Source organism: Perca fluviatilis, chromosome 14 (genome assembly GCF_010015445.1).
Source record: "Perca fluviatilis chromosome 14, GENO_Pfluv_1.0, whole genome shotgun sequence".
In the NCBI taxonomy this organism is placed as follows: domain Eukaryota; kingdom Metazoa; phylum Chordata; class Actinopteri; order Perciformes; family Percidae; genus Perca; species Perca fluviatilis.
The window spans coordinates 14,908,144-14,933,619 of record NC_053125.1 but is presented as its reverse complement, the minus strand read 5'-3'; the positions used below and the strand labels follow the sequence as shown (position 1 = coordinate 14,933,619).

General features: G+C 38.0%; 1 protein-coding gene across 5 annotated transcripts in view; it reads left to right on the top strand.

Moving 5' to 3' along the window:
* Window positions 1-17,923, top strand: part of LOC120573318 (glucosidase 2 subunit beta-like) — a 129,267-nt gene extending 111,344 nt beyond the window's left edge. For all 5 annotated transcript variants that reach the window (XM_039822983.1, XM_039822984.1, XM_039822982.1 and 2 more), the window contains 2 exons: window positions 11,262-11,361; window positions 16,964-17,923. In XM_039822983.1, coding sequence (XP_039678917.1) covers window positions 11,262-11,361; window positions 16,964-17,101 — 238 coding nt within the window. In that variant the 3' untranslated portion in view covers window positions 17,102-17,923. The remainder of the gene's footprint in view (window positions 1-11,261; window positions 11,362-16,963) is intronic.
* The last annotated feature ends 7,553 nt before the right edge of the window (window positions 17,924-25,476 follow it).

The window sequence follows — 25,476 nt, the reverse complement described above, 5'->3', positions numbered from 1 at the left end:
CAGTCCACCTGAAACGACAAACAAATTCACACATATGTAAATCAGTGATTTGCAGAAGCATATAGGCTGTGTGCTGTTTGTTACCATCTTGTGCTTATATATGTTATATATGAGCTTACATAACATGAAAGCATTGACTTTGCATTTAATTTGAGGAAGAAACACACACACGCATGCAAACAGAACATTGATCTCCCTTTGTCACTAGCATGTCACATTAATTTCCCACAAGCCTCCAAAATATTGATGTGTTTCTCTGCAATATCACAACTGGAGTGTCTGTGCTAATAGTGATAGTAAATAATGATGTGTTGAAGATCATGTTTGTTGACTGTCACAGGCTTCGATTCAACTTGGTCATATCTGTGGCCGCAGTTTGTGGTGGTGTTGAGCAAATATTTCTTTAAGTGTCCTTTGGATATGGTTAGTGAGGGTCTTCTTGAAACCACTGCTGCTCTTTGCTCTTGCAGTTTTGTTCTGTTCGGCATATGATGATTGTTTTTAAACAAATTTTCCCCTGTGCCTAATTACACAATGTTGTAGTTTACGGCATTTGCAGTCCAGACAGCACCTTGTGTATGTTGCCTTGAAGTAGCAGCGGTGTAGAGATAGGTCTGGCAATGCGTGACTACTTTAAAGAAGACTAAAAGGAACATATTGGTATTTACGTTCACTTTCTTGCTGAAAGTGAGATAACAATAGATAAACTGTATATATAATAAGTATGGAGCTACAACCATAAGGTTAGCATAGCTCTAGCTTTAAGACTGAAAGCAGGATCAAACGGCCAAACTGGCTCTTTCCAAAATTTTAAAATCCATCTACAAGCACCTCTAAAGCTCACTAATTAGTTTTATCTCGTTTGTTTAATCCCTCAAAATTTGTGGTTTTACAAGGAGTTATATGCCACACTATTTTTTGGCTGAGGAGCAGTGACTTCCAGTCTTTTTGCTAATCTAACCTCCTGACTCTAGCTTTATATTAATATTCGCATCCAACTGTCTGCAAGAAAATGACTTAGCGTATTTCCCAACAATTTTGACAACTTATCTTGAAGCGGATATTGTCACACCTCTTATAGCTGACACAATGCTAATTTGTTTTCAGCTTAATATGACTCACTTTTAGGACTCTTTTCGCTGCCTAAATTTCTGGGGCAAAATTATGTTTTACACTTGCCAAGGTAGGTCAGGTAAAAAGAAAAGACAGTCTATGTGCATACGAGACAGAAGAGTCTACAACCTCCCAAAGAGTCATAACTGAAGAAATAAAAACTGCATGGTGTGTGTCTGTGATAACATGATAGGATTAAGAAACTCATATATCTACTGCTATTTATCATGATGCCCACAACCACAACTACTAATATGTGACTAGGTTCAAGCAGCCTACAACTGATTTGTTGTTTTTGAAGTTGAGGGTGCTTATGGGTCAAAAATCTGGATTGAAAAAATAAAGGCTTTAATATATATATATATATATATATATATATATATATATATATATATATATATATATAAAACAGGGAACCAAAGCAGCATTAACCATAGGGCAACAAAAAATAACGGAGGAAAGCAAAGTGACAGCCTTTTCTTATTTTCAAAAATGTAAGTGAAACAATAACATAATAATAATAATAATAATAATAATAATAATAATAATAATAATAATAAACAACATGAAAATAATTGAATGCAATAACATTATACCACTGTTGTGAAAATGAAAGCACAGATCAAAGGGTAATGTAGTTTCAAATTGTCATTAGCAGAAACACGTTGTGTGCAGTAAAGTGCAAAAAAACAGGTTCATACTGAAGTGATACAAAGAAGTATATAACACAAGACACCAGCAACAGTTTTTTTCCCTAGTTTCCCTAGCACCCAATATATAACTTTATTTTAATTTCTCTCAAATGACTCTAATGGCTTAAATACATGCAGCACCACAGCTCACTATCGGTCTGATCCATTTAAGTTTTTAAGTCCCCAGGAAGTACATTGTCAACATCCAGTAATTAGCTCAGCGTTCAAGCCATTTCCTGCTAACAACCACAACAACTATAAAAAACAACTCTTTAAAGTATGCCCCTACAACAGCGCTTGGCCATAATAACCTTTCACCATGAGCAGAAGGGCATTTGAAATATTTATGTGGCCCCTTCCAGAGTTAGCTTAGGATAAACACATGGAAATAGCTCCAGTTGCAATGATACGGAACATTCAGGACTCAAACAAGAACAAGAAGTATGAACTCAGAAACTTTCAGTCTGTATATTAAGCCAAATATGTAATTTGTAAAATTTTAACTTATGCTCACACAAAGGCCACTATTGAGGAAAATGTAAGAAAAATGTAGATCAATTAAAACAAATGTGCAAATGAATCTATAGACCTTATAAATGTGTGGCAAAACAAATATATAAACTGTAAGGAAAAATAGCATCTCCATGCTAAGATGATGCATATTTTCGTCTAGACGGAGCAGGGTGGGATGATTTTAAATGCAGCTGAGGACGAGGCAGAGATCAGTTGAAAGGTCATTCAATGAGTTTTTGTGTTGGGACTCCAGGGAAATGAAGTGGCCACGCAGTTGGGGTCACAGGGTTGGCGTGTGTCGCCCCCCGAAGTTCAAGGAGCTTGGCCTTCTTTTGTGCCGAGGTCAAACTGCTCTGCACCCGTCATCATCCAGAGCACAAGGGGGAGTGGAAAAAAAGGTGAACAGCACACTCAGTGGGCCCTATCTTGCACTCAGCGCAATTGCCTTTGTACACGACGCATGTATCATTCCTATTTTGCACCCGACGCACAGCGGACTTTTCCCTCCACAGCCGCACGTCGGTAAATTAGGGAATGTATTTGCGCTCCCGGGGGCGGTTCAGCGAAAAGAGGAGGCGTGTTCAGGGCGCAAACGTTACGTAGTCCTATTTTGCAGTTTCAGAAAACAATTCCGCCACTGACCAGGAAAAACCTGGTCTAAAGTCAGTAGCGCAGATTCTATTTTAGGGGCGCATGCTTGGCCATAATGTAGTGTGTGCACAACGCGCATACACTTCTCTCATCTACAGCAGTTCCCATTTTTGAAATCCATACATAATTAAAAAGAAAAATATTACTGAAAATGCGCTTCAGGTGTTTGGATAGGTCAGGAGGCACTTTACAGTACAGTCCTCAAAAAGTCGCAGCATTCTTTGTGGCTTGTTGTGTTTTACACAACATTTCCATGAATCATGGATGTGTTGATGACATAAATGAGGAAATATTAGAGGACTTAAGGAGACGTGATGTTGAACTACGGCGGGATTGGACACTCCGGCGGAATCTGGTGAATCTGGAGTAATGCGCGATGCGCTCCTGGTGGAGCGGGTGGATGGAGATCGAGTGGGGGGAGGAGGAAGGGGCACAACAGGAGCGGGTGGTGCGTTTGGAGGCCCACGCTCCATGGCTGCAGCAATCCTCTCCAGACTTGATTAGATGCGCCCGAGAGGCCGCAGCAACATCGCCACCCGGCCAAGACGGGCATTTGTTACTTTGCCGCATCCCGGACAGCTCCCGCTGGCGTGCGCCAGGCAAATCCGCCGTCATAATAGCAATCCGCCACGGAACAATACGCCTGCTCTTAAAGGGAATGTGAGATGACGCTCTGATTGGTTATTTTCACGTTACACCCAAACCACACCTAGCTACTTCAGACCAACCCATTTAAGATTTGCGTCGGGCACAAGAGTCATTTATCCCGCCGGTATAATAGCAACAGCGCCAGAGATCCGCCCACAAAGCTACTTGCGTTTGGCGTTTCACACTTGCGTTTCAGATCGTTAAAATAGGGCCCAGTGTCTCACAGTCAAAGCTTGGTATATTGGAATATACAAACCATAAAAGAACAGTGGAAGACCACAAAGTGAAGAAGATGTATGACTCAGAGTGTACACTTCTAAAACAGATTAGATACAATTATATCCGAGGAAAGTTATGAATGTTCTGTATGAATATTATGACTGAAGCAGATGCATGAGCTGTAGAGGTAGGCACCGTGCTACTATGTTACAGAATCAAGGGAGAAAAGAAAAAGGGTATTGTGAAGCTAAAAAAGCCTATTAGTCTTGTCAGTTACATCTGCAGGTTCATAATGCTCAGTATTCAAACCCACAGGTCACCCTTGAACTGCTTTATTGAACAGTAGATTTTCAAACAGAAAACAGTGAAGAAGTGAGGTAGCCTAGCAACATTGAAACCACAGTGAATGACTGTGTATGCCCACTGCGAAGAAGCCAGGCAGTTGAAATGGCAGCACAGAGCAACCCCAGAGAGAGTGGGATGTGCTGGCCACCATGGAAAATTGGCTGTTTGTAGCAGTGCACTGTAGACGTACGCATGATGTTATCAGATCTGCTTTTTTGAGCTACGTACAGACATAACATTTTCTCACACCTGCTGCCAGGCTCACTTTAAAACCAGCGCTAGTATATATTGTTTTGCCACTATATGCAGTTCTTGTAACCCTCAAAAATATAAGATCTCCAGAATGTAACAGAGAAAATATATTCCCCAGGTGCTTAGAAAAAGAGGTGGAGCAATGTGAATGCCTCCAGGCTGCCAAAGTCCTTTGAGAGGCCTTAGCTTGAATGATCCAGCTGAGCAAATTTACTGGCACACGCTCAAGAAAGGAGACTCTACTCTGTGACCATGGTAATATGGAAATATGTTCATTTGATCAATAAGAGTCCATTTCTCATGGGGGCAGCTGAAAAGCTCAACATCTTTTTTTTTAAGTATTAAAGGAATGAACTTCTGACAGAGAACCTATCATGTCTCTTCTGCTGTTAAGATGAATTACTATTCACTTGCCCTTTTTATGCATAAATAGGAGAAAAGCACTGTGGCTAATTATCTCGATAGGTGGCCATTTTATTGCACAGCAATCGCGAGGGAGCTGTAAGATTATTAATGTAAAACTACTCAAACACAAGCAGGTTACAAATGAGCATAAAGAAATTCAAAATCCGCATGAGATTGAATCAGGGAATGACACACTTTAACACCTCTTGACAAAATAACCTCACTTATGGGTGGCAGTTATTTGGCTAAAAATGCAATCAGAATCTTTTCTGGCAATTTGACAATTTTGATATTTGACAATATTTTTCAGCTTTCACTCACTCTGTGTGTGAGTAGGGGTTGGATGGATGGTGGCTTGATAATGCTACATGGTGATCCATATATATAAAAAATTATTTTTGTATATTATGTCCACAAGAGGGCAAACCCCTACAATGGGAGACATAACTACTGTATAGGTGTACTTATTTTTTAATATAAATATGTATTTTAAAAGATCTTTTTAAGACCTATTTCGTAAAACTTTATTTATAGACTGTAGACTTCTCTCCTTCTCTAGAGCGTGCAAGAGGCAGGATATGACGCAGATTACACCGTGGTCATGTAACCAGTTTCTAATTTAGTCATAAACAACAGAGTCTCTTGCCTTTCTTGAATTTGTCTGAAAATCTTGGCATCGGCCCTTACCGAGTTCCTGTATCTCATTGTTTTCCAGATATACATTTTTGTTTGTGTCTTTGTATAAATTACCCTATTTCTTCACCCTCGGTTGTTTGTTTCCTTCTGGTTTAGTGCCAGCTGCATGATACTCACTGTGAATTCTCACAGACTGGGCTCTCGTACTAGGCTCACACAAGAACGAGCATTAGTCCTGTACCTGGACTTTTCTTTTTGAAAATGATTCTGACTGAAAAGACAAATCTTATTAATACATATTTTACATTTCCATATCCATGTAAGTTTTAATAGTATGATCAGTCCATGAAAGTTCAATATAGTGCTAGTGTTCTTAATACATTATATACATTATTTTGCTATTCTGATTTCATTTTCACAGTCATGTTGAAAACAAACAAATCACATTTCCTTTTAAGTAAAATGACTAATGGGTGTTTGTTGCTTTACTCTCCACTTTTTTGCTTTTTTACTTTGCCTACTTAATAAGTGGCGTTATGCTCCCTTTTTTTTTTTACACTTATTTTACACACTCACTAATATATAATATATATAAGTCTAATGCCTATATTTGTGTTCCTGAGGTGTTTATGCAATATGGCCCCTGAACCTAAGAGCCCACACTTTATTTGGCTTTCAAGGCAAAGGGTAATGACTCGTGTGTCTGAGGAGAGGGTTAAAGTGGTAGGGAGTGGAGGGTGGGGGGAAGCGGACACTGTGAACCCCTGATGGCCTTTCTGCTGGGTAGCCATGGCAACATCTAGCCCGGTCGTTAATGAGGCACAAGTGAGCTATTAACAGAATACTGATTCGGGTTTGACATCAGCCCTGATTCATATCTGTCAGGAAGTGTTGATGAAATATGCAACCTGAGTTTGTTTTATAACTGCAAATAAAATGTCCTCTGTGTTCTGTTTATGCAGCGAATGCAAAACAAAATGTGCCATGGATGTTACTCACTGATTTAGAGTAATTATGTGGGTCAACATGCTTTTACTTAAGAAAACTGGCCAAAAAACATCCAGCATGCAGTCTTCAATTGACCTGTTGAAGATTGCTTTATAGCCTCACATAAACTATTGTGTATTATAATGCATTTTAATCCTGTTCTGTGCCCCACAATAAAATATAATGTTTATCATATAAAATGAAGTGAAAGCAAATCCCTGACTGAGCATGTGCCCTTCACATGTTCCTATGTGTATGAATTATTTATTGAGGTGCTGGGCGCAATTGGTGGTAGGAGGGTGAGAGGAGCGTCAGTGACTGGCACAGTAATGACGGCGTCTGGGCTTATCTCAAAACACCGCTCTCTGATTGGTGACCTTACACTAGTGGCAGAGGTTAGTTATGCATGGATGCCTGGCACTGCTTAGCTATGAGAGCACTGCTTCTCCGAATCCAAATTAACCAGCAGCTCCCAAATTGCTCTCTCTACCTGCCTGTGCGGCTCGCCGCCTCATGCTGTAAATGATTAGCGCATTAACAGCATAGTGAGGTGACTAACTTGCTGCTCCAGACCTCTTGTTAAAGCAGAGAAAAGCATAGCTGTGAGGTATAATTCATTGCAGTGGCAGCTAATGAGTGGATGCTACAGTGGGAAGGTGACGCTAATAAGCACAGACTTAACACCATCTTAACACAGGTTGGGATTCAGTATGAGGAGCTGGTTGTAGAGAAGTAATCTGATGCTGAGTTGGCACATCCGATTGTTGACAGTTGCTGCTAATGAATGAGTGTATTTGAAGGACCCAGCTTGATGTTGACGTTTTGTAATAACAGAAAACGATGAGAGATTCCTCGAGAGCTGGGTGTTATTTAAACTGTTTTAATACTATACCTAACAACCTTTTTTTACTCTGATATTCAGGAATATTTAAATTTAAAAAAAATGTATTTCTCCATTACTTTTAAGTTTCCAATTATCGCTAAATTGTATAAATTCAAGATAAAGCGGTCTTTATGTTTTCCTGCTGCCATAAAACCTAATCCAGTTAATTCAGAATTTGTACACTATTTGATCTTTAGAATCTAACCATATTTTTGCATCAAAATGCATGGTAGTAGGACAATTTTGTCTCTAAGGGAGTAAAAATTCTTAAGATAGAAAATAAAATGATAAAAATTCCAATCTACAATGAGGAATGATTAGCAAGCAGTCAATGTCTGTTTTCAGTACATTACAGTTGCCATACTCAACACATTTCGGGAAAATATTATTTCTTTACACGCTTTACGTATTTATGCAACCATGTTTCATACATGAATATATGCAGGCAGCTTGCTCCTAAGCATGAGAAGCAAGACATTCAGTGGAGTTTACAACTTTCTAATGTCTACAGACATACAAAGAAAATCCTGAGGGCAAATGAGCAAATTTATATTCCGTTTTCTTGAGGAAACCACAGACATACCAAACGGGGCCACCATTGTGTTCTTTTTCCCCTGTGTTGTTTTCATCCAGTTTCTCTCCAGTGAAGGCCCATGGTCTCAAAACACACACAAAAATACACAGACACACATCAAGATATGCACAAATGCACCTTTGGCCAAGATTTGTCTCACCCTCTTCTCAGTATCTGCGGGGTGTTTAAACACCAGAGTAGAGTTGTCTAAATGATAATTGCTTCTGAAAGGTTGATTTGTGGCTATATCAGAGGGGGTAACTCTCTTCTCAGTGTTGAGCGAGATTAGCCATGGATCTTCAGGATTTATCACTCGAGGCATAGAGATTAATGCCGCAATGAAGTTTGAAACAGAATCACTGGTGACCGTATCGTTTTAAAAGAAATAAGAGGAGCTTATATCAGCTCAAGCCATTATCAGAAGAAGAAAAAGAAGCTCATCAGCGTTTTTAATGCTAATTATTCTTAATAAGGATTAGATTATAAAAAATCAGTACAACAATACAAGTACTCTGAGACCAATTTTGTCATAAGTTACAAAAAGTATTTTACCTGTTCTTAAAAAAAGTTCTTAAACATATTATGTACAGTAGTATATCCATGATTATTTAGATCTTTATTTAGTCCTTCAGTAAACCTAGCTTTGAAGGCATCAAATAGGTGAAACTGCAATTGTAATAGTATATTTGCAGCTACTGGATGTAAATGAATCACAACTCCATCTGCTATTCTGTGTGTCAATAGAAATCAAACCTTAGTGATTCAGAGAGAAAATTAAATCACATTGACTCGCTAATGTGTGCAGTTAGAGGTGTGTCTGTGTTCTGCGTGGTCCTCTATTGTACCCACAATGCAAAGCAAATGTATGGATAATAGGTTTATGGCTAGAAATGCTGCAATTACAGGTTTGTGTGTGATGAAAGGAGCATGTTATGGCATTAGAGGAGGCCAGACAAAGATTGAATTATAACCAAGATATCTGAAAATAAGAATCTCCTGGTTTCAAGCCTTAAAAGGAGCATGTGTTCAATATCATCCATCATTTATCATTAAAAGGAAGTCTGCATTTCTGGCCCCTCCCTTGTCTCCATGTGGTTGGAAATGGATTTTCTACAAAAGCTAAGATGCAATTTACTCTCTGCTGCCAATGTTAATCTATTTACATACTTTAATTATGTTTATTCATGCTATTTTATTGGACTGAAAACAGCAATGTGTCTGCTTTCCTTGTTCTTTTTTAGTCCTATTTGTACAGTATAGTAGTAGTTGGGTGTGTATGATTGTGTTGAGCAGGCTTGGCTGCAGAAAACGGGTGCAGCAGATAAGCAGGCATGTTTTGAAGGAAGAAGGGGGTGGGGGTGCAATTTGCACATTTGAGTTGTGCTATCTTGTCAGCTACAGGGTCAGACTAACATATAGTATGTTTATGCACCCCGGTGCCATGCAATTAAGCAATAAGATATGATGTTTTTCATAGGTGTAAATAACGAGCTGTGCACTAGTCTGGTGATAACTGTATAATGACCAGCAAATGTTAAATTCAGGTAGGTATTATTACAGGGAATGCTCTGTCAATAGGATTTCATCTTGTGAATCCAAATGACTGGAGTGTGTTTGCCACATCTCAGTGATAACTTAAGCCTAATTGATAGGGCCTACGCTGCCTCCTGGGGCACAGGAGAGCTGACAGAGTGAGAATGGAGATTCAAGTTGAAAGTGAACAAATGTGAGGTGAGGAAATGAGGTGTGTGCTTGTGGTGCCATACGCATACTAGGATGCATGAAGATGATGCGCAAGGGATCACTGGTCAACTAGCAGCGAGAGCCAGAGCACTGTCACTTTCTCCGCTTGCCATGTCTGCTGCCCCTGACAGCAATCCATTTGAGGGCCTCCTGGTACTAACAGAGTGCTAAAACCCAATCAAACAGGCTGGAAGGAAAAGGCGAGACGCTCTGGCCCAGCCGGCTTCCACTTGTGTGAGCAATTCACCTCTGACTGACCTGTTCAGGCATCTTAAATAAGCCATGCACATCATAGACGGCAGAAAAGCCACCTTCAGGGACCTGAAGACAGCCATGTGTCTGTAAAAGCTGGAGAGTGCTTTTTAAAATCAAAGAGGACTCCCATGTTTGCCCTCATCAAGGTCAATTGAGAATAAAACAACATTTAAAGAAATATCGAATGACAAGTTGTTGGACACAACTTAATACACCCAACTAGAGTATGTTTTTTCCTACTTCCTCCCATTTTCTATTCAGTTCAGATTAGCTTCCATAATACTAAAAGACGTACTTAAAGAATGGAGTAGATCTTGCTACATTAATCCCATGTGGAAAGGTCAGTGTAGGCACATTGATCAAGTGTTGTGCACTTGTGACAGTTGGCACTGGTGAGAAAAGCACTTGAGCAGATTAAAAGAACAATAAATTGAATTTATAGCTTTTTGTAGCTCTTTCTCCAGAATGATTAACAGAACATTGACAAGCCGTTTACAAAAAAGGCTTGCAGACCATCAGGTTTTAATTTCTTTATGTATGCTTCCCTCAAAGTGAAAAGATTGATTTCATTAGTTGTTCTCTGTTCTGAATATTTAACATTGCAGAAAGAAAATAGTTGCTAGCCTATGTAGGGCAAGAGATCAGAGCAACACACATGTCAGTAAAATCTTCAATCCACCATGCACCAAATGCAGTAAAGCTTTTCCTCCCTAACAAGATTACAATGTTTTACTAAAACCAACACTCACCAGCAGCACGACTGCGGTTGACGCCACCTCAAAGAAGCTGCTCAAGTTCAACAAATGATCAGAGGAAGTTAGTTGGTGAAAGCGTAATCAAATGACATCTGTGAGTACTGAGATCTGTGTTGGACACTGGCACCCTGGTTTGCTTTGGTTTTTATAACTTCCCTTGAAATGTTTGGTGAGAATGTAATTAGCTAGCAATGGGCAGGCAGAGCCTCATTTGTGATGGCCTTCGCTGGCGGCGTGTTTTTCTCTTCTCCTTCCCTTGTGTGGTATTGCATACATATTAACTCTGACAAAATGATAATTAATATTTCCCCTCCATTGTAAAAGAGGAGAGGGGACGCGAGAGCACTGGTACCAGGATTCAAAAGAGGGCACTGCCAGACTGGCCATCTTGCCAGTTTTTCATGTTTGCTGGGAGGAAGTGTTTTTCAATATTCCAACCTTGTGTTATTTAATAGAACACATTATATGTTTCTGTTTTTAATTTGAGAAAGAGAATTACAATTTGGTTTGGCTTGACTAATAGACAGAAATTTTGTTTCCACATACACTTTATAAAAATATTAAAACTGACCATTTCTTTCTTATTTCAGGAGGTGGGGGATGTGGGCAGGAACACCAAAGAACCAGTACAGTCAGATGGAGTATGAGAATGGAGAACCCTGCTGGCAAGGAGGTTCACGCAGTACTACAGTAAGTACTGCATGTATTTCACACAAAACAATACATACATATGCACAGTAAGCACACACACTCTTACACTCACAGTAATGGGAGCAAAGTACAAAGAGGCAGAATGAATAAACTGATGAGAGACAAATGAACAAATGGTACATACAAACTGACAGACTGTCAAATAGACAGATGGATAGATGATACAGCAAAGGATGACGGAACAAAAAGAAGTTGTTTGCACAGCTCATTAGAGTCCCAACCTAAATAAAAGATGTGATACAGACCTCATTTGGATTTTAATTTATTATTGCAAATATGGACATTTTAGACTTTAAAAGTAAATAAAAAAAAACTACCAATTATGCATTCTATCTTTACAATTTGCTTATTGTTCACTTTTGTCATTTCCGAGATTGTTCAGGTGCCGCCAGAATTTCTGCCAGATGTCCCTCATTTCGGCAAGATGTCCGTCACCTTCCGCTTTCTGTGTGTTGGCATTCTAAGTTCCCCTCACTCTTCAGCTCCATGCGCTGCTTCCTTAGACGACTTAGTCTTCATGTTGTTCCTCAGCTCATACACTTTGGCCTGTAGCATGGACTTATCCTTCCTGGTCCAGGGATATGTTCCCCTTTCTCTGCTTTTCTCTTTGGTCTGTTCTTTCCACATTCACCTGTTGGTTTTGGCCCCTTTACAACAAGTTTCTTAAAACTTGCTCCTCAGATCTCTGCGGTAAATCCAGACAGCTAGCTATCTATTGGACTATCTGTCCAATCTGAATTTTCTGTTGCACAACTAAAACACCTTTGAACATACATGTTCCACCAAAACAAATTCCTTCCTGAGGCTATTTTGCAGAGGCACTGTTGCTCCCACCAGCGCTTAGCGACACCCAAGACAATTGTGATTGGTTTAAAGAAATGCCAATGAACTAGCCAGACCAGCCAGACCTTCCTCCGTAGTGCTGTGGAGGTAGGTCTGGCAATGCGAGACTGCAGGTTCTGTAAACTCTCAAACAGTGGTTGAGGAACAAAACCTTCAGATGTTTTGTCTACTAAAATCCTACATACTGTATAAAGGGAAGGTTGCAAGACCTTTAATGTAAAAATTCTGGAGGAAGTGTTGAGTTTAATTCACGGTAATTTACATTGTTTTCAGGAAAAAAGGCAAAGGGGAACACCTTACAACTAATGATGGAATTAGTGTTGTGGAAATGGACATTTTGCTGAATTTAGAGTAATCATGGAGGACGTTTTGAGTTTTCATTAACTGGGTAACAATGGAAATTAGATTAGATTAGATTCAACTTTATTGTCATTGTGCAGAGTACAAGTACAAAGACAATGAAATGTAATAAAAGCCTGTATCTAATATAAACCTAAAGCCTGAATCTCTGTGCCACTAAGATACATAAAGGCCCCAGCCACTATTTGAGAATTTAGGATAGTTTGAAACTGTGGCAAAACTGTTGTAATTTGAACAAGGTGGGCCTAGATAAACCAGTCCTCACATACTTTTGAAACAAAACTCTCTGGTGGTAAATAATACTAGACCTTCTTTTTACATAAGCCCAAGACGAATATTTAGCTACACACTTTAAAAAACACTTCTCCCACCACAGAAACTCAAATATGCTCTAGATAATAATACAACTTAAATTAACTGTACATAGAGGCAATGCTTATTTCTAAAGCTAAAGAAAACAGCCAACCACATTCATCAGGGACAATTTGAAGCCTTCTCACCCAGTCTGCTCTCTGCATGCCTCATTCTGCAAAATGTGTATTTCAATAATGGAGAGTCAGTCAATCAGTAAAAGACCGACTCACACAGCCTGGCATAAACATGTTTTGTTCAAAGCCATATGATGGAAGCTGACTTGCTTTTACCCCTCTGTCGGTCTACGTTGGTTTTATGGTTAACGTTGCTCCGGTTGCATTCTCCTGCAGCTTACTCTTCTTCTACTCTTCTCTCTATTTTCCCAGCTGCCTTCTTTTTCAGCCACTTTTATGAGATCCATTTACATTTTTGTGTAAGACTTTTACTCAATTGAAAATGTAGCCCATTTAATCATCTTATTTTCTTTGCCTGGCCCCTGCCTCAAATCCGACTCCAATAAATGTCGTTTGAAAATGTATGTATGTACTCATGCCATTCAGGGGCCCCCTTTGAAATGACTAAATTGAATTCCTTTAATTCAACCCCCTAACTGAGTGCAGTCGGCATAAATGAAGTCTTGTCAGAAGTCGACGCTCATTGTATTTGAAATGCTAAACCTCGTCTTTGGGTCGTGCTCTCTCTTTCAGAGGTGAAACACACTTATCTCTTTATACTTGAGTAGTGGGACCAGTGATGTATTGTTTCAGTGGTGGATATTGTGGTAATCCAAATTCAAGCAGCATGCAGTGTATCTTTAGCCTTGCTCCGCCCTCTTACGTACTTCCGCTCAATTTTCATTTTCTTTGAGTGGCGAGGAACACTTCCTTTACTTCCTCCTTAGGGAGAAACCTCGGACAGACCCAGGCTCTTGGTGGGTGTCGGTTGGGGGTACGATTAAAAAAAAAATTATTTTCTCAGACAAAGCTCCACAGAATACATACACACGTTTTTTTACAGGCAGTAGTACTAACCACTTTGAGTAAACTGATCGTCATGTGTAATATTGACAAGTAAGAGTCAAGACAGAAGTAAAATCACAAGCTGGAAAAGTTCCATACCTGTAACCACACACATATAATCATAAAAGTCTAAAGTACTGCCCCCAACACTGACCTATGGCGCTGGCACCTGCAAGTCAAAATGGAATCACCAATAATTATGCACATGCACATAGGAAAACACTTTGTCTCACTGAGCGGAATACACCAACTTAATAAATTTGTGCAACAAGATACTAAGTGATAACAAAGGACTCTATGTGTAATCCAAGTACAAAACCGAATCACCAGTTGTACCCAGAGATGGGGACTCGAGTCTGAGACTCGGACTCGAGTCGCACTTAAGATGCACAAACAGACTTCAGACCTGACTCGGACTCGAGATGTGAGACTCGTCAACAACCTGTTTTCATGCAATTATTGCTTTTTAAATCTAAATTCATTCATGTATTTCTAGTTTCTTTTATTGCCGCATATACGTTGGGGAAACGTATGACGAGCTGCATGTGCCCTGCCCTTTGCCATAATGTGCAACGTAACACATGCGCTATATGCATATCAAAAAAATGCATTGACGATGGCTACACCAAGTGCTCCCGGAGTTGTGCCTTTTGTCATTAGTTTTGCTTAGTGGCAGTAACACGAACAGCTACATGCAAGGTGTGTGGCGCCAAGATAAATGATCCAGATCAACAACGTTGAAATTCATCAGGCATCTCAAAATGCACCCAAATAGGTCAGTCACTTGCTAATGTGAAAAAGACGTTAAATTTAGCATATATCGTCACAGGTAACAAGTAGGACTGTCAGCATTAACGCGTTAATCACGTTGCGATTAAGACGCTTTTTATTTTCCAAAACTCCCGGATGGCTTCTAGACAAGTCGAAAGCCATATGCACATTGTGTAAAGCCGAATTACAATATCCCCGAAGCACGTCAAGCTTGAGCTACCACCAATGAGCTAAGCATAGTACAGTTAACATGACTCTGGTTGATACTAGTGGGCTCAGGCAAAGCACTATTTTGGAGAGTGCTACTCGCCGACCTGTTATTGAAACCAAAGTGCAAAGTACAAACGCTGTCTCATCAACCGGTGATCACTGGACGTCAGTGAGTAATCAAAATTATTTAGAAGTTACTGCACACTATATTGACTCTGGTAAGTAGGGTTGGGAACTGAAACGTAGTAACGTAGTAATGGTAGTAACGAGACCCAATAAGAACGAAAATTTCGGTGCCTCATTTCGGTGCCTGACTTTACACTACACCTGACAGCATGTAACATTAGCCTACCTTTAGCTAGCAGCTGGATTAAACACGGTTAAAATGCTGACAGCTAACGTTAAACAGTGTAAAGTGTGACTGTATTTCACTGTAGAGGATTCCAACACCAGGATGTAACAGTCTGCTCTGCAGCGCAGCAGCCGCCGTTGTCGGAATTAAACAACACAGACGGTGAGTCCACTTAAAACAGGTAGCCTCGTGGTGCATTCACAGTAATTGTAAAATACCCTTTGCCCATCTGGTGGTTGTTTTTGTCGTTCAACAGCAATTTACTGGTGAAATAAGTTATTGTTATAGTTATTACATTATTATTAAATCTTTAATTTTGACCATTGCCTTAACAATAAACAAGTAGGTTTAGTAACCTTTTTTCTTCTTTTGTTTACAGTAAATAAATAATAAACAAATACAAATCTTAAAGTCAAGTTCCTAAAGAAACTTTCTTTGCATTCATTTGATTCCCGATCAAGATACACTGGTAAGAATTGCTTTCCATTGTTAATATGTACTTAAAACAGTTCTAAAATGCAAAATAATAGAATTTGAATCATGTGATAAAACATGCGATTAATCGCGATTAACTATAGAAATTTAGAGATTAATCGCGATTAAAAAAAAATTATCGTTTGACTAGCAACAAGCTAACCATCACAAAGTGTTGTGCTAATGCTGGGAACAGGCAAATTGTATAGTTATAGTTGTATCCATATGATGTGACAGACTTAGGTTAATATTTCACCAGTTTGCTGTTAAATAGCCATAAGGAAAGTATCATTTCTCACATGTTTGCACCATGGTTGGTGTATTAACTTTCAATACAGACGTTTCCCTCAAACTTTGAACACTGAAAAATGTAATGCATGATGAGTTTGGGCTTTACAGACAGTTAGTAACACAGACACACATGTATTATTTGGTGAAGATACCAAAATGTTGAAAAATACAGTTATGAAATTGAAACAGAGTTCTTAATTTGTGTTTCTTCAGATTGCATTGCAGTAGACTACAACTGATTTTGATACTGTACTGTATGGATGGTAGCTACAGAACATGCTTTGAATTCATAAGATTTAACAATACAGTGTTAGGGACAGATCAGATGGCCAGAGACTTGAGACTTGACTTGGACTTCTGGTGAAAGACTTGAGACTTGACTTGAACTTGCCCCTCAAAGACTTGAGACTCGACTTGGACTTCCAAAAAATTAATTGTGAACATCTCTGGTTGTACCAGCCTGAAATTTCAGCCCAATAATACCTTAAGTTAAGTCAAGTTCCCATCTCTCTCCTTCTCCAGGTGCTTTTGTTTGCCAGAGGGATTGTCTCCTCAGGATGCAGTGTGATGTGAGGGGTTGCTATGGAAACCCCCTAGAAGTACAATAAGTATCTTTTTGCTTTCCACTCTCTTGCAGAGGGTGTCAAAGTCACCTATTAAAGTCATGACAGTGTTAATCATTGTTGACACGTGGGAAAAGCAGTGACATCCCATAATGCCACAGTGTCTCATAGTCACAGCATCACTAGGTCTTGTAAGCTGCTTTGAAAATCACTTAAACAAGAGGTAGGACAGTATCTTCAATCATCCTCCATTGGGAGATAAAACTGGCATGGCTCTTGACTCAGACTAACATCGGCTCTTCTCCCCACACCACCTCAACTTTTTTTTCTTTGTGCTTTTCTAGGTCACACTGACATGCGGAACGGAGACAGCCTTGAGATCGGTGAAGGAGCCCAGCAAATGCCAGTACATCATGGACTTTCAGACTCCTGTGGCCTGTCAGCCAGTGCTGAAGCAGCGGGGCATACACAGTGAACTGTGACCCCTTCCCTTACTGACGTAGCCTAGATTAATTTAGCCCGCCTTGGCTAGCCGACGGTGACAGGCTGGGGTCCTGAGGGTCCCCTTTGACATCTGTGTTGTCAGAACATATATACTTCCACACAAGTCTTGCTAAGGTCAGAATCAGATTTTCAGTAACACTGCTCCTAGACCACTTTAATTTTCATTCATTATTACAGTGTTGCTTTATTTTGTCATGTGTTAATATTTGAATACAATTAGTTTACACAAGTATTCTTCACACTGCAGTCTATTCCTTATACAATTTTACACTTAAGGCACTACAAGATTAGTATGTTACTACACTCAATTGTTGTCCAAAAAAAACACTGTTGCACAGGATGATATGTTTCTTCCTTATGATGAACATGGGCAATGTTTATTTTGAGTCTGCTGTAAATATTCACTCAAGCACCAAATGTGTATTACCACAATTGAAAGTAGTCCCCAACAAATGCACTTTTTACTCTGAGCAACGTTTGCTAAAAACTACAGTGCCCAGCTGTTTTAGGAAAATCAAAAAGTATTGAGAGACAAAGTAACACTGTTGGTTTTGGTCTTTTCAAGATTTTCAGGTGTTTTCTTGTCTTGTTGACAACAGAAAAAAATACAAAAGAAAGTGAGCCTTATCCTTTAAATACTGTTTTCACTGCAATATATTTCAGTATGTTTACACTTAAAGCAACATCAAAGATTCTTTTGTACCTTAAAATAATGTTTCCAAAATCATTTCAGTGGTTCATCAACTCATAACAGGGTGGACGGCACTTCTGCATTCGCTTTGCGGCCCTCTATCGGCTATGCAAGTTTGCCATATCGGGTAGCAGATCTGTAGTTCGAATGAGACATAAGAAAATGTAATGGACAATTCCGCTTCCGACCTGTAGGGGGACCAAAGAGAAAAAGTGCTTTGGTGTTGCTTTAATGTTCAACAACATTACTATGTAGATGGCTGAATAAATAAAGTGACATTGCTACCACTGTAACTGCTGTATCAAATAACAAAATAAAATTACTCCATACTTAATTTTCACCTCACTTAATTATGCTTTTACTGTGTTATCAACTCCTAAACATTCACACAGTAAAACATTTTAAGATGTTTTAAATATTAAAAAGTACAGACCTACAGATTCTAAATATTGTATTTACTCACTTTCAGCTTTTATTAAGGATGCATTTTGTACTGAATATAACTTCCCTTTATTCTTACAAGAATCTGCCAGAGTTAGCAGTCTGCTTCTTACTGTGCATGCTATATATATGAGGTTGTTATGTAACATATTGTGGGGTTTGTGCAGCAGGGCCCTCTGCTCATTAAGGGGGAGCTAAATTAGCTGTCAGGTATCCAATAGGCTTACTGATATGTTCCTACCCTGCTGGGGCAGCTGGGTGGCTGTGTGCCTGCTAGCAATGCAATAGCCTCAGGCCTTGTAGCCCAGGGACTGCTGTTTTTATTTATCTGGCTTCAGCTCCCATTCACATTCTCTATATGATGGCGATTCTAACTAACTTGGTTTTCAGTTTTGTTGAAGGTGTCAACCAAGTGGGACAAAAGACATTTTTTAATGACATACCCAAAAACGTCTCTAAACTAAACTATATTAGGTTTAGGTAAGTGATTTGACTTTAGATTCTAAGTGGAACTAGTTGTATTAATACAGCAAAATCTGACAACTCACACTGTAATTATTATGTTTATCTTGCAGCTATGAGGCAAACACTCAAATCGATCGGCTAAACTAGCAAGACAAATACTGTTAAACGTATATAATCAATTTTATACCCCACCATCTCAAGAAAACAACATCATTGTATATTTTAATCTCTCCCTCATTCAACATTACAGATATGCCAATGCTGATGTCAGCATAAAAAACACTGAACCTGAACAGGCTTCTAACTCTACCAACAGCTGGAAATACTGCCAATCACACAGACAGTGTCAAGAGCAGCTCTCTGGCTAATATTGCAGAAAGCATTACTGGCATCTGGAGAAAACTTTATATTTCATCATTGCCATATGGTGTGGTATGAAGGTGTCTCGTAAAGAACTTTTCCTTGGATAAACCTGCTCTCACAAAGGAAAAATGTTGACAATCTGCAGGGTAACAACAACAAATCACACCATATGGTAATGATGCAATATAAAAAAAGAAAATTCTAAAAGGCGCAGGCCTCTCCAGTCTGCTCTCCGTCAGAATTATCTATTTTACAAATTTACAAAAATGTAAAAAAAACGTGTGTTTATGTGGCTGGACATTGGACAGTCTCCTGCCGATTCTGCTAGCCTGAGTTAGCTGGCCAGCTGGTGGGTCACATGTAAACATCAGAGTAAACACAGAAGAAAAGCGGGAGTAGATGAGCTCAAGCTAGCAAGACCTTACCTTGCAAGGCAGCTGGATTTTCAAGATGTCACACGAGAATCGCGGGATCACATATCACAAAAAAACATCTAGCGTTACTAGCCGTAGCAGCAAACAGCCAAAGTTATCTTCACTTTGCTAAAAGCAACAAAACTGCAATGCCGATTCTAAATGAGCCACGTTTGTCATGACTTCAGACTTGTCACAATAAGTGGACTTTAAGGTGAAATAACAAGTGGATTGGCCATGCTGTTTCAATCAGTAAGAGGAATAACAGAAAACCTGAATGTATTTTAACAACTTTCTTGGCAAGAGGATGTATTATATCAACATGGCCAGGCACACGGGAGAAGGCTACTAATGTTACATTAGACAAGACACAAAGGTGTTTTCATGACAACTTGTAAATTAACATTTACTTGTTAATAGCAATCAGCTGTTAAATTGGTGCCAATCTGGTCTATGTCTCCCGGGTCCCGTCGGGTTAAGGTTTATGTCTTACATTTCTCGGTTCTGCACGGCTCTTGGTCCCAGCTTCCAAATAATAGATGGGTCCAGTTAGTTCCATGTAGTACATTTCCGGGTCTTTTTGGTTTCAGGCAGATTTTTTTAACCCATGAAGACCTGTAGTGGGAACCACGTTAGATATTGATGTGCTGCTACAGATCAGAAAAAGGAAGTCAATAGGGAAATTGAGCACACACACACACATTAGCACATACTTAGAGCGCACACCTCCATTCAGGACATTTGCACATGAAGGGGCAGGAAAGGAAAGTCTTTCCAGTTGAGCGTGGGCGTATTTGAGTGTTGACTCCAAATTGCTAAAAGGGCCCAGAGGCTTTATATTCCATTAAATCTCCGACTTAGCTTTGTAGAAACTGGTTCAGCGTACCTGTTCTCTGGAGTGGGAGACAGCAGGGCCTTCGCCTGACTGACTGGTTGACTGACGCCCACCACAAGCCAGCACCACTTTCACTCTTTTGGAGATTGTTTTTAGGCTTCCACATTTGAAGGGAGGCCAGTTATACCCTCAAGGCTGAGAGAGAAAAAAGGGGCGCTAGCGTTGAGTCGCTGTTAGCGACAGTCACATCTATTGTCCTATCGTCCACATTTACTCCGGTTTATTCAGTCAAGATACTGTCACTAGCCTACATATTTCTTTGCCAGCAACACCATTTACCACCATTGGGGTGGCACTAGCTAAGTCTGTAGGGAGTTGGTTTGGGAACCGGAGGGTTGCAGGTTCCAGTCCCCATACGGACCAAAGTATGGTGGATGGACACCATACCATGCAGCTGGAGTGGTGCCAATTCACCTCCTGGGCACTGCCAAGGTGCCTTTGAGCAAGGCACCGAATCTCCAACTGCTCCATCGTCCATCAACAGCTGCAGACCCCTCACTCTGACATCTCGCCATTAGTGTGTGTGTGTGTGTGTGTGTGTGTGTGTGTGTGTGTGTGTGTGTGTGTGTGTGTGTGTGTTCTAACAACAAAATGAAAATGTAATTTCCCTTGCAGGATTAATAAAGTTATCAGTTAGGATGTTTTTTGACATACTATGACCTTTTTGTGACTTTTTTCGACATACAATACAATGACTTTTTTCGATATACTATATACTGCAGCTTGCTGGCTCAGTGGTTAGCACTTCTGCCTCACAGTAAGAAGGTTCTAGGTTTGAGTCCAGATCGTTCTGGACAAACATAAAGACTATGCTACAGTTGAAAAATAAGACGACTGACTAACACTGCTGCATTTGCAGAAATGTTTATTAATGTGCATTGTCCTAATCAAATAAACTTACTTACTAGATATAATTCACTGGCAGACACAAGTAGCTTTCTTGCTACAGGTTTATTTGAAGCTTCTTCTCCGAATCCACCGTGAAATCTAAACACACAGTATAACGAGAAAATAAAGACCACATTAGCTTAATATGAACATACAATGACATGCGCAGTATGTAAAATAACGTTCACCAAAGTAAAATACAGACACAAAAACAATATACCTCGTTGGCTGCATGCTGTACACAAGAGAATAGAGGTTTCCTTAGATCGCTGACATCCGCTAGAACAACCTTAAAACTTTTATCGAGCATTAAATTGTCCATGCTTCGCTTGCAGTTAGCTTTCCACCTCTCTCACTCATGAGTGTCCCAAAAGGCCTGGCGTGGAGACTTCAAAATAAAAGCACTTTACTCTTACCAAATAAAATCACTTAATAATACTAAATGCAATTTATATAATTCTAAATTATGACATTGGTTGAAAAGAAATTATACATTATTATAATGTAATTGCAACAATTATAATATATAAATATATATATATATATATATATATATATATATATATATATATATATATATACTATACTATGACTTTTTCTCGACATACTATACTATGATTTTTCTACATACTGTACTTTGACTTTTTTATGAGTTTTTCTACATACTATACTATGATGTTTTTATCCCTTTTTTTACATAATATACTCAGACTTTTTTCGACATACTATACTAAGACTCTTTTCGACATACTATACAATGCCGTTTTTGTGCCTTTTTACGACATACTATCCTATAACCTTTTTTCGACATACTATAGAATGACGGTTATGTTATATTTTGTGATACATTTTTTTTATTGCCATCTTCAGACATACAAAACAAATTACACAACGTGTGACAGGTATGGAGCACAGAACCAATTGAACAAGAACAAAAACCCTTTCCCACCCTTTGCGGTCTCGAGGAAAACAAAACAAACAAACAGAAATTACACCTTTTCACTCTCCTCTAATTATTCCAAATATACTGCCGGATTAAAGTATCAAGTTTCTTCCGGGGTTATGTAATTTTTTTCAACATACTATGCTATGACTTTTTTATCACTTTTTTCCACATGCGGCGAAACTATGACTTGTGTCGACATGCTATACTATGACTTTTTAAACTTTTTTCGACATGCTATATGACTTTGTTAATCACTTTCTTCGACATACTGTACTATGACTTTTTTCAACCTACTATACTATGACTCTTTTATCACTTTTTTCGACATACTATACTATGACTCTTTTATCACTTTTTTTCGACATGCTATACTATGACTCTTTTATAACTTTTTTCAACATGCTATACTGTGACTCTTTTCGACATACTATACTATGACTTTTTTAATCACTTTTTTGACATACTGTAATATGACTTTTTTCGACATACTATACTATGACTTTTTTTTGACATACTATACTATGACTTTTTATCACTTTTTTCAACATTCTATACTATGACTTTTTTCGACATACTATACTATGACTCTTTTATCACTTTTTTCGACATACTATACTATGACTTTTGTCGACATGCTCTACTATGACTTTTTTTCACTTTTTTCGACATGCTATACTATGACTCTTTTATCACTTTTTTCGACATGCTATACTATGACTTTTTTCGACATACTATACTATGACTCTTTTATGACTTTTTTCGACATGCTATACTATGACTTTTTTCGACATACTATACTATGACTCTTTTATCACTTATTTTGACATGCTATATTATGACTTTTTTATCAGTTTTTTCGACATACTATACTATGACTCTTTTATCACTTTTTTTTAACATACTATACTATGACTATTTTCGACATACTATACTATGACTCTTTTATCACTTTTTTTGACATACTATACTATGACTATTTTCGACATACTATACTATGACTCTTTTATCACTTTTTTCGACATACTATACTATGACTTTTTTCGACATACTATACTATGACTCTTTTATCAGTTTTTTCGTCATACTATGCTATGACTCTTTTATCAGTTTTTCGTCACATACTATACTATGACTCTTATCACTTTTTTGACATGCTATACTATGACTTTTTTCGATATACTATACTATGACTCTTTTATCGCTTTTTTCAAAATGCTGTAGTATGGCTTTTTTCGACATACTATACTATGACTCTTTTATCGCTTTTTTCGTCATACTGTACTATGACTCTTATCACTTTTTTCGACATGCTATACTATGACTTTTTTCGACATGCTATACTATGACTCTTTTATCACTTATTTTGACATGCTATACTATGACTTTTTTCGACATGCTCTACTATGACTCTTTATTCACTTTTTCGACATACTATACTATGACTCTTTTATCACTTTTTTTGACATACTATACTATGACTCTTTTATCACTCTTTTCACTTTTTTGAGTGTTTTTTTCTTTTTTCGACATGTTATACCATGTTAGACTTTTTTCGACATGCTATACTATGACTCTTTTATCACTTTTTTCGACATACTATACTATGACTTTTTTCGACATACTATACTATGACTCTTTTATCACTTTTTTCAACATGCTATAGTATGACTTTTTTCGACATACTATACTATGACTCTATTATCACTTTTTTCGACATGCTATACTATGACTCTTTTATCACTTTTTTCGACATGCTATACTATGTCTTTTTCGACATACTATACTATGACTCTTTTATGACTTTTTTCGACATGCTATAATATGACTTTTTTCGACATACTATACTATGACTCTTTTATCACTTATTTTGACATGCTATACTATGACCTTTTTCGACATACTATACTATGACTCTTTTATCACTTTTTTCGACATACTATACTATGACTATTTTATGACTTCTGCTTTACTTCACATACTATACTATGACTTTTTATCCTTTTTTTTGACATACTGCTATAATTATGACTCTTTTATCACTTATTTTGACATGCTATACTATGACTTTTTCGACATACTATACTTATGACTCTTTTATCACTTTTTCAACATGCTATAGTATGACTTTTTTTCAATTATACTATGACTCTTTACACTTACATGCTATATCATGTACTTTTTTCGACATGCTATACTTTATGATCTCTTTTACCACTTTTTCGACATACTATACTATGACTTTTTTCCGACATACTATGACTCTTTATCACTTTTTTCACATGCCATACTATGACTTTTTTCACTCACTATACTATGACTCTTTATCACTTTTTTCGACATACTTGTACTCATGACTCTTTTTGATACCTATACTATGACTCTTTTATCACTTTTTTCACATACTATACTATGATCTTTTTTCGACATGTTAACTATGACTCTTTTATCACTTTTTTCTGGACATGCTATACTTGACTTTGACATACTATACTATGACTTTTATCACTTTTTTCGACATGCTATACTATGACTTTTTCGACATACTATACTATGACTCTTTTATCACTTTTTGACATACTATACTATGACTTTATACTTTTTCGACTTACTATGATTCTTTTATCACTTTTTGACATGCTATACTATGTCTTTTTCGACATACTATACTATGACTCTTTTTCACTTTTTGACATGCTATACTTATGACTTTGTCGACATACTATACTGCACTCCTTTTCACTTTTTTACATGCTATACTTATGACTCTTTTCCCCTATATACTATGACTCCTTTCGTAGTTTGACATGCTATAATTATGACTGTACGCTTTACCATGACCTCTGACACCATGTCTTGATACTATACTATGATCCTTTATGACTTTTTCGACATGCACTATGACTTTGATTACACTATACTCATGACTCTTTTATTTTGATGTTATAATTATGATTCTTTTTTTCGGATAATTATATCTTTATGACCTTTATTTACTGGTTGATAATTATGACTTTATTTGACATGTTTCCATTATGACTTTTCACTTTATCGACATATGATACTATGATCTTTTATCACTTTTTTCATTGATAACATAATTATGAGTTTTTTCGACATACCATAATTATGACTCTTGATTACTCTTTTTCAACATAGTATGACTTTTCATAATTATAATTATGACTCTTACCTTTTTTTCATTTATGACTGTACTCATAATACTGTAAGAACCGAAGTATTACCGAGGCGGG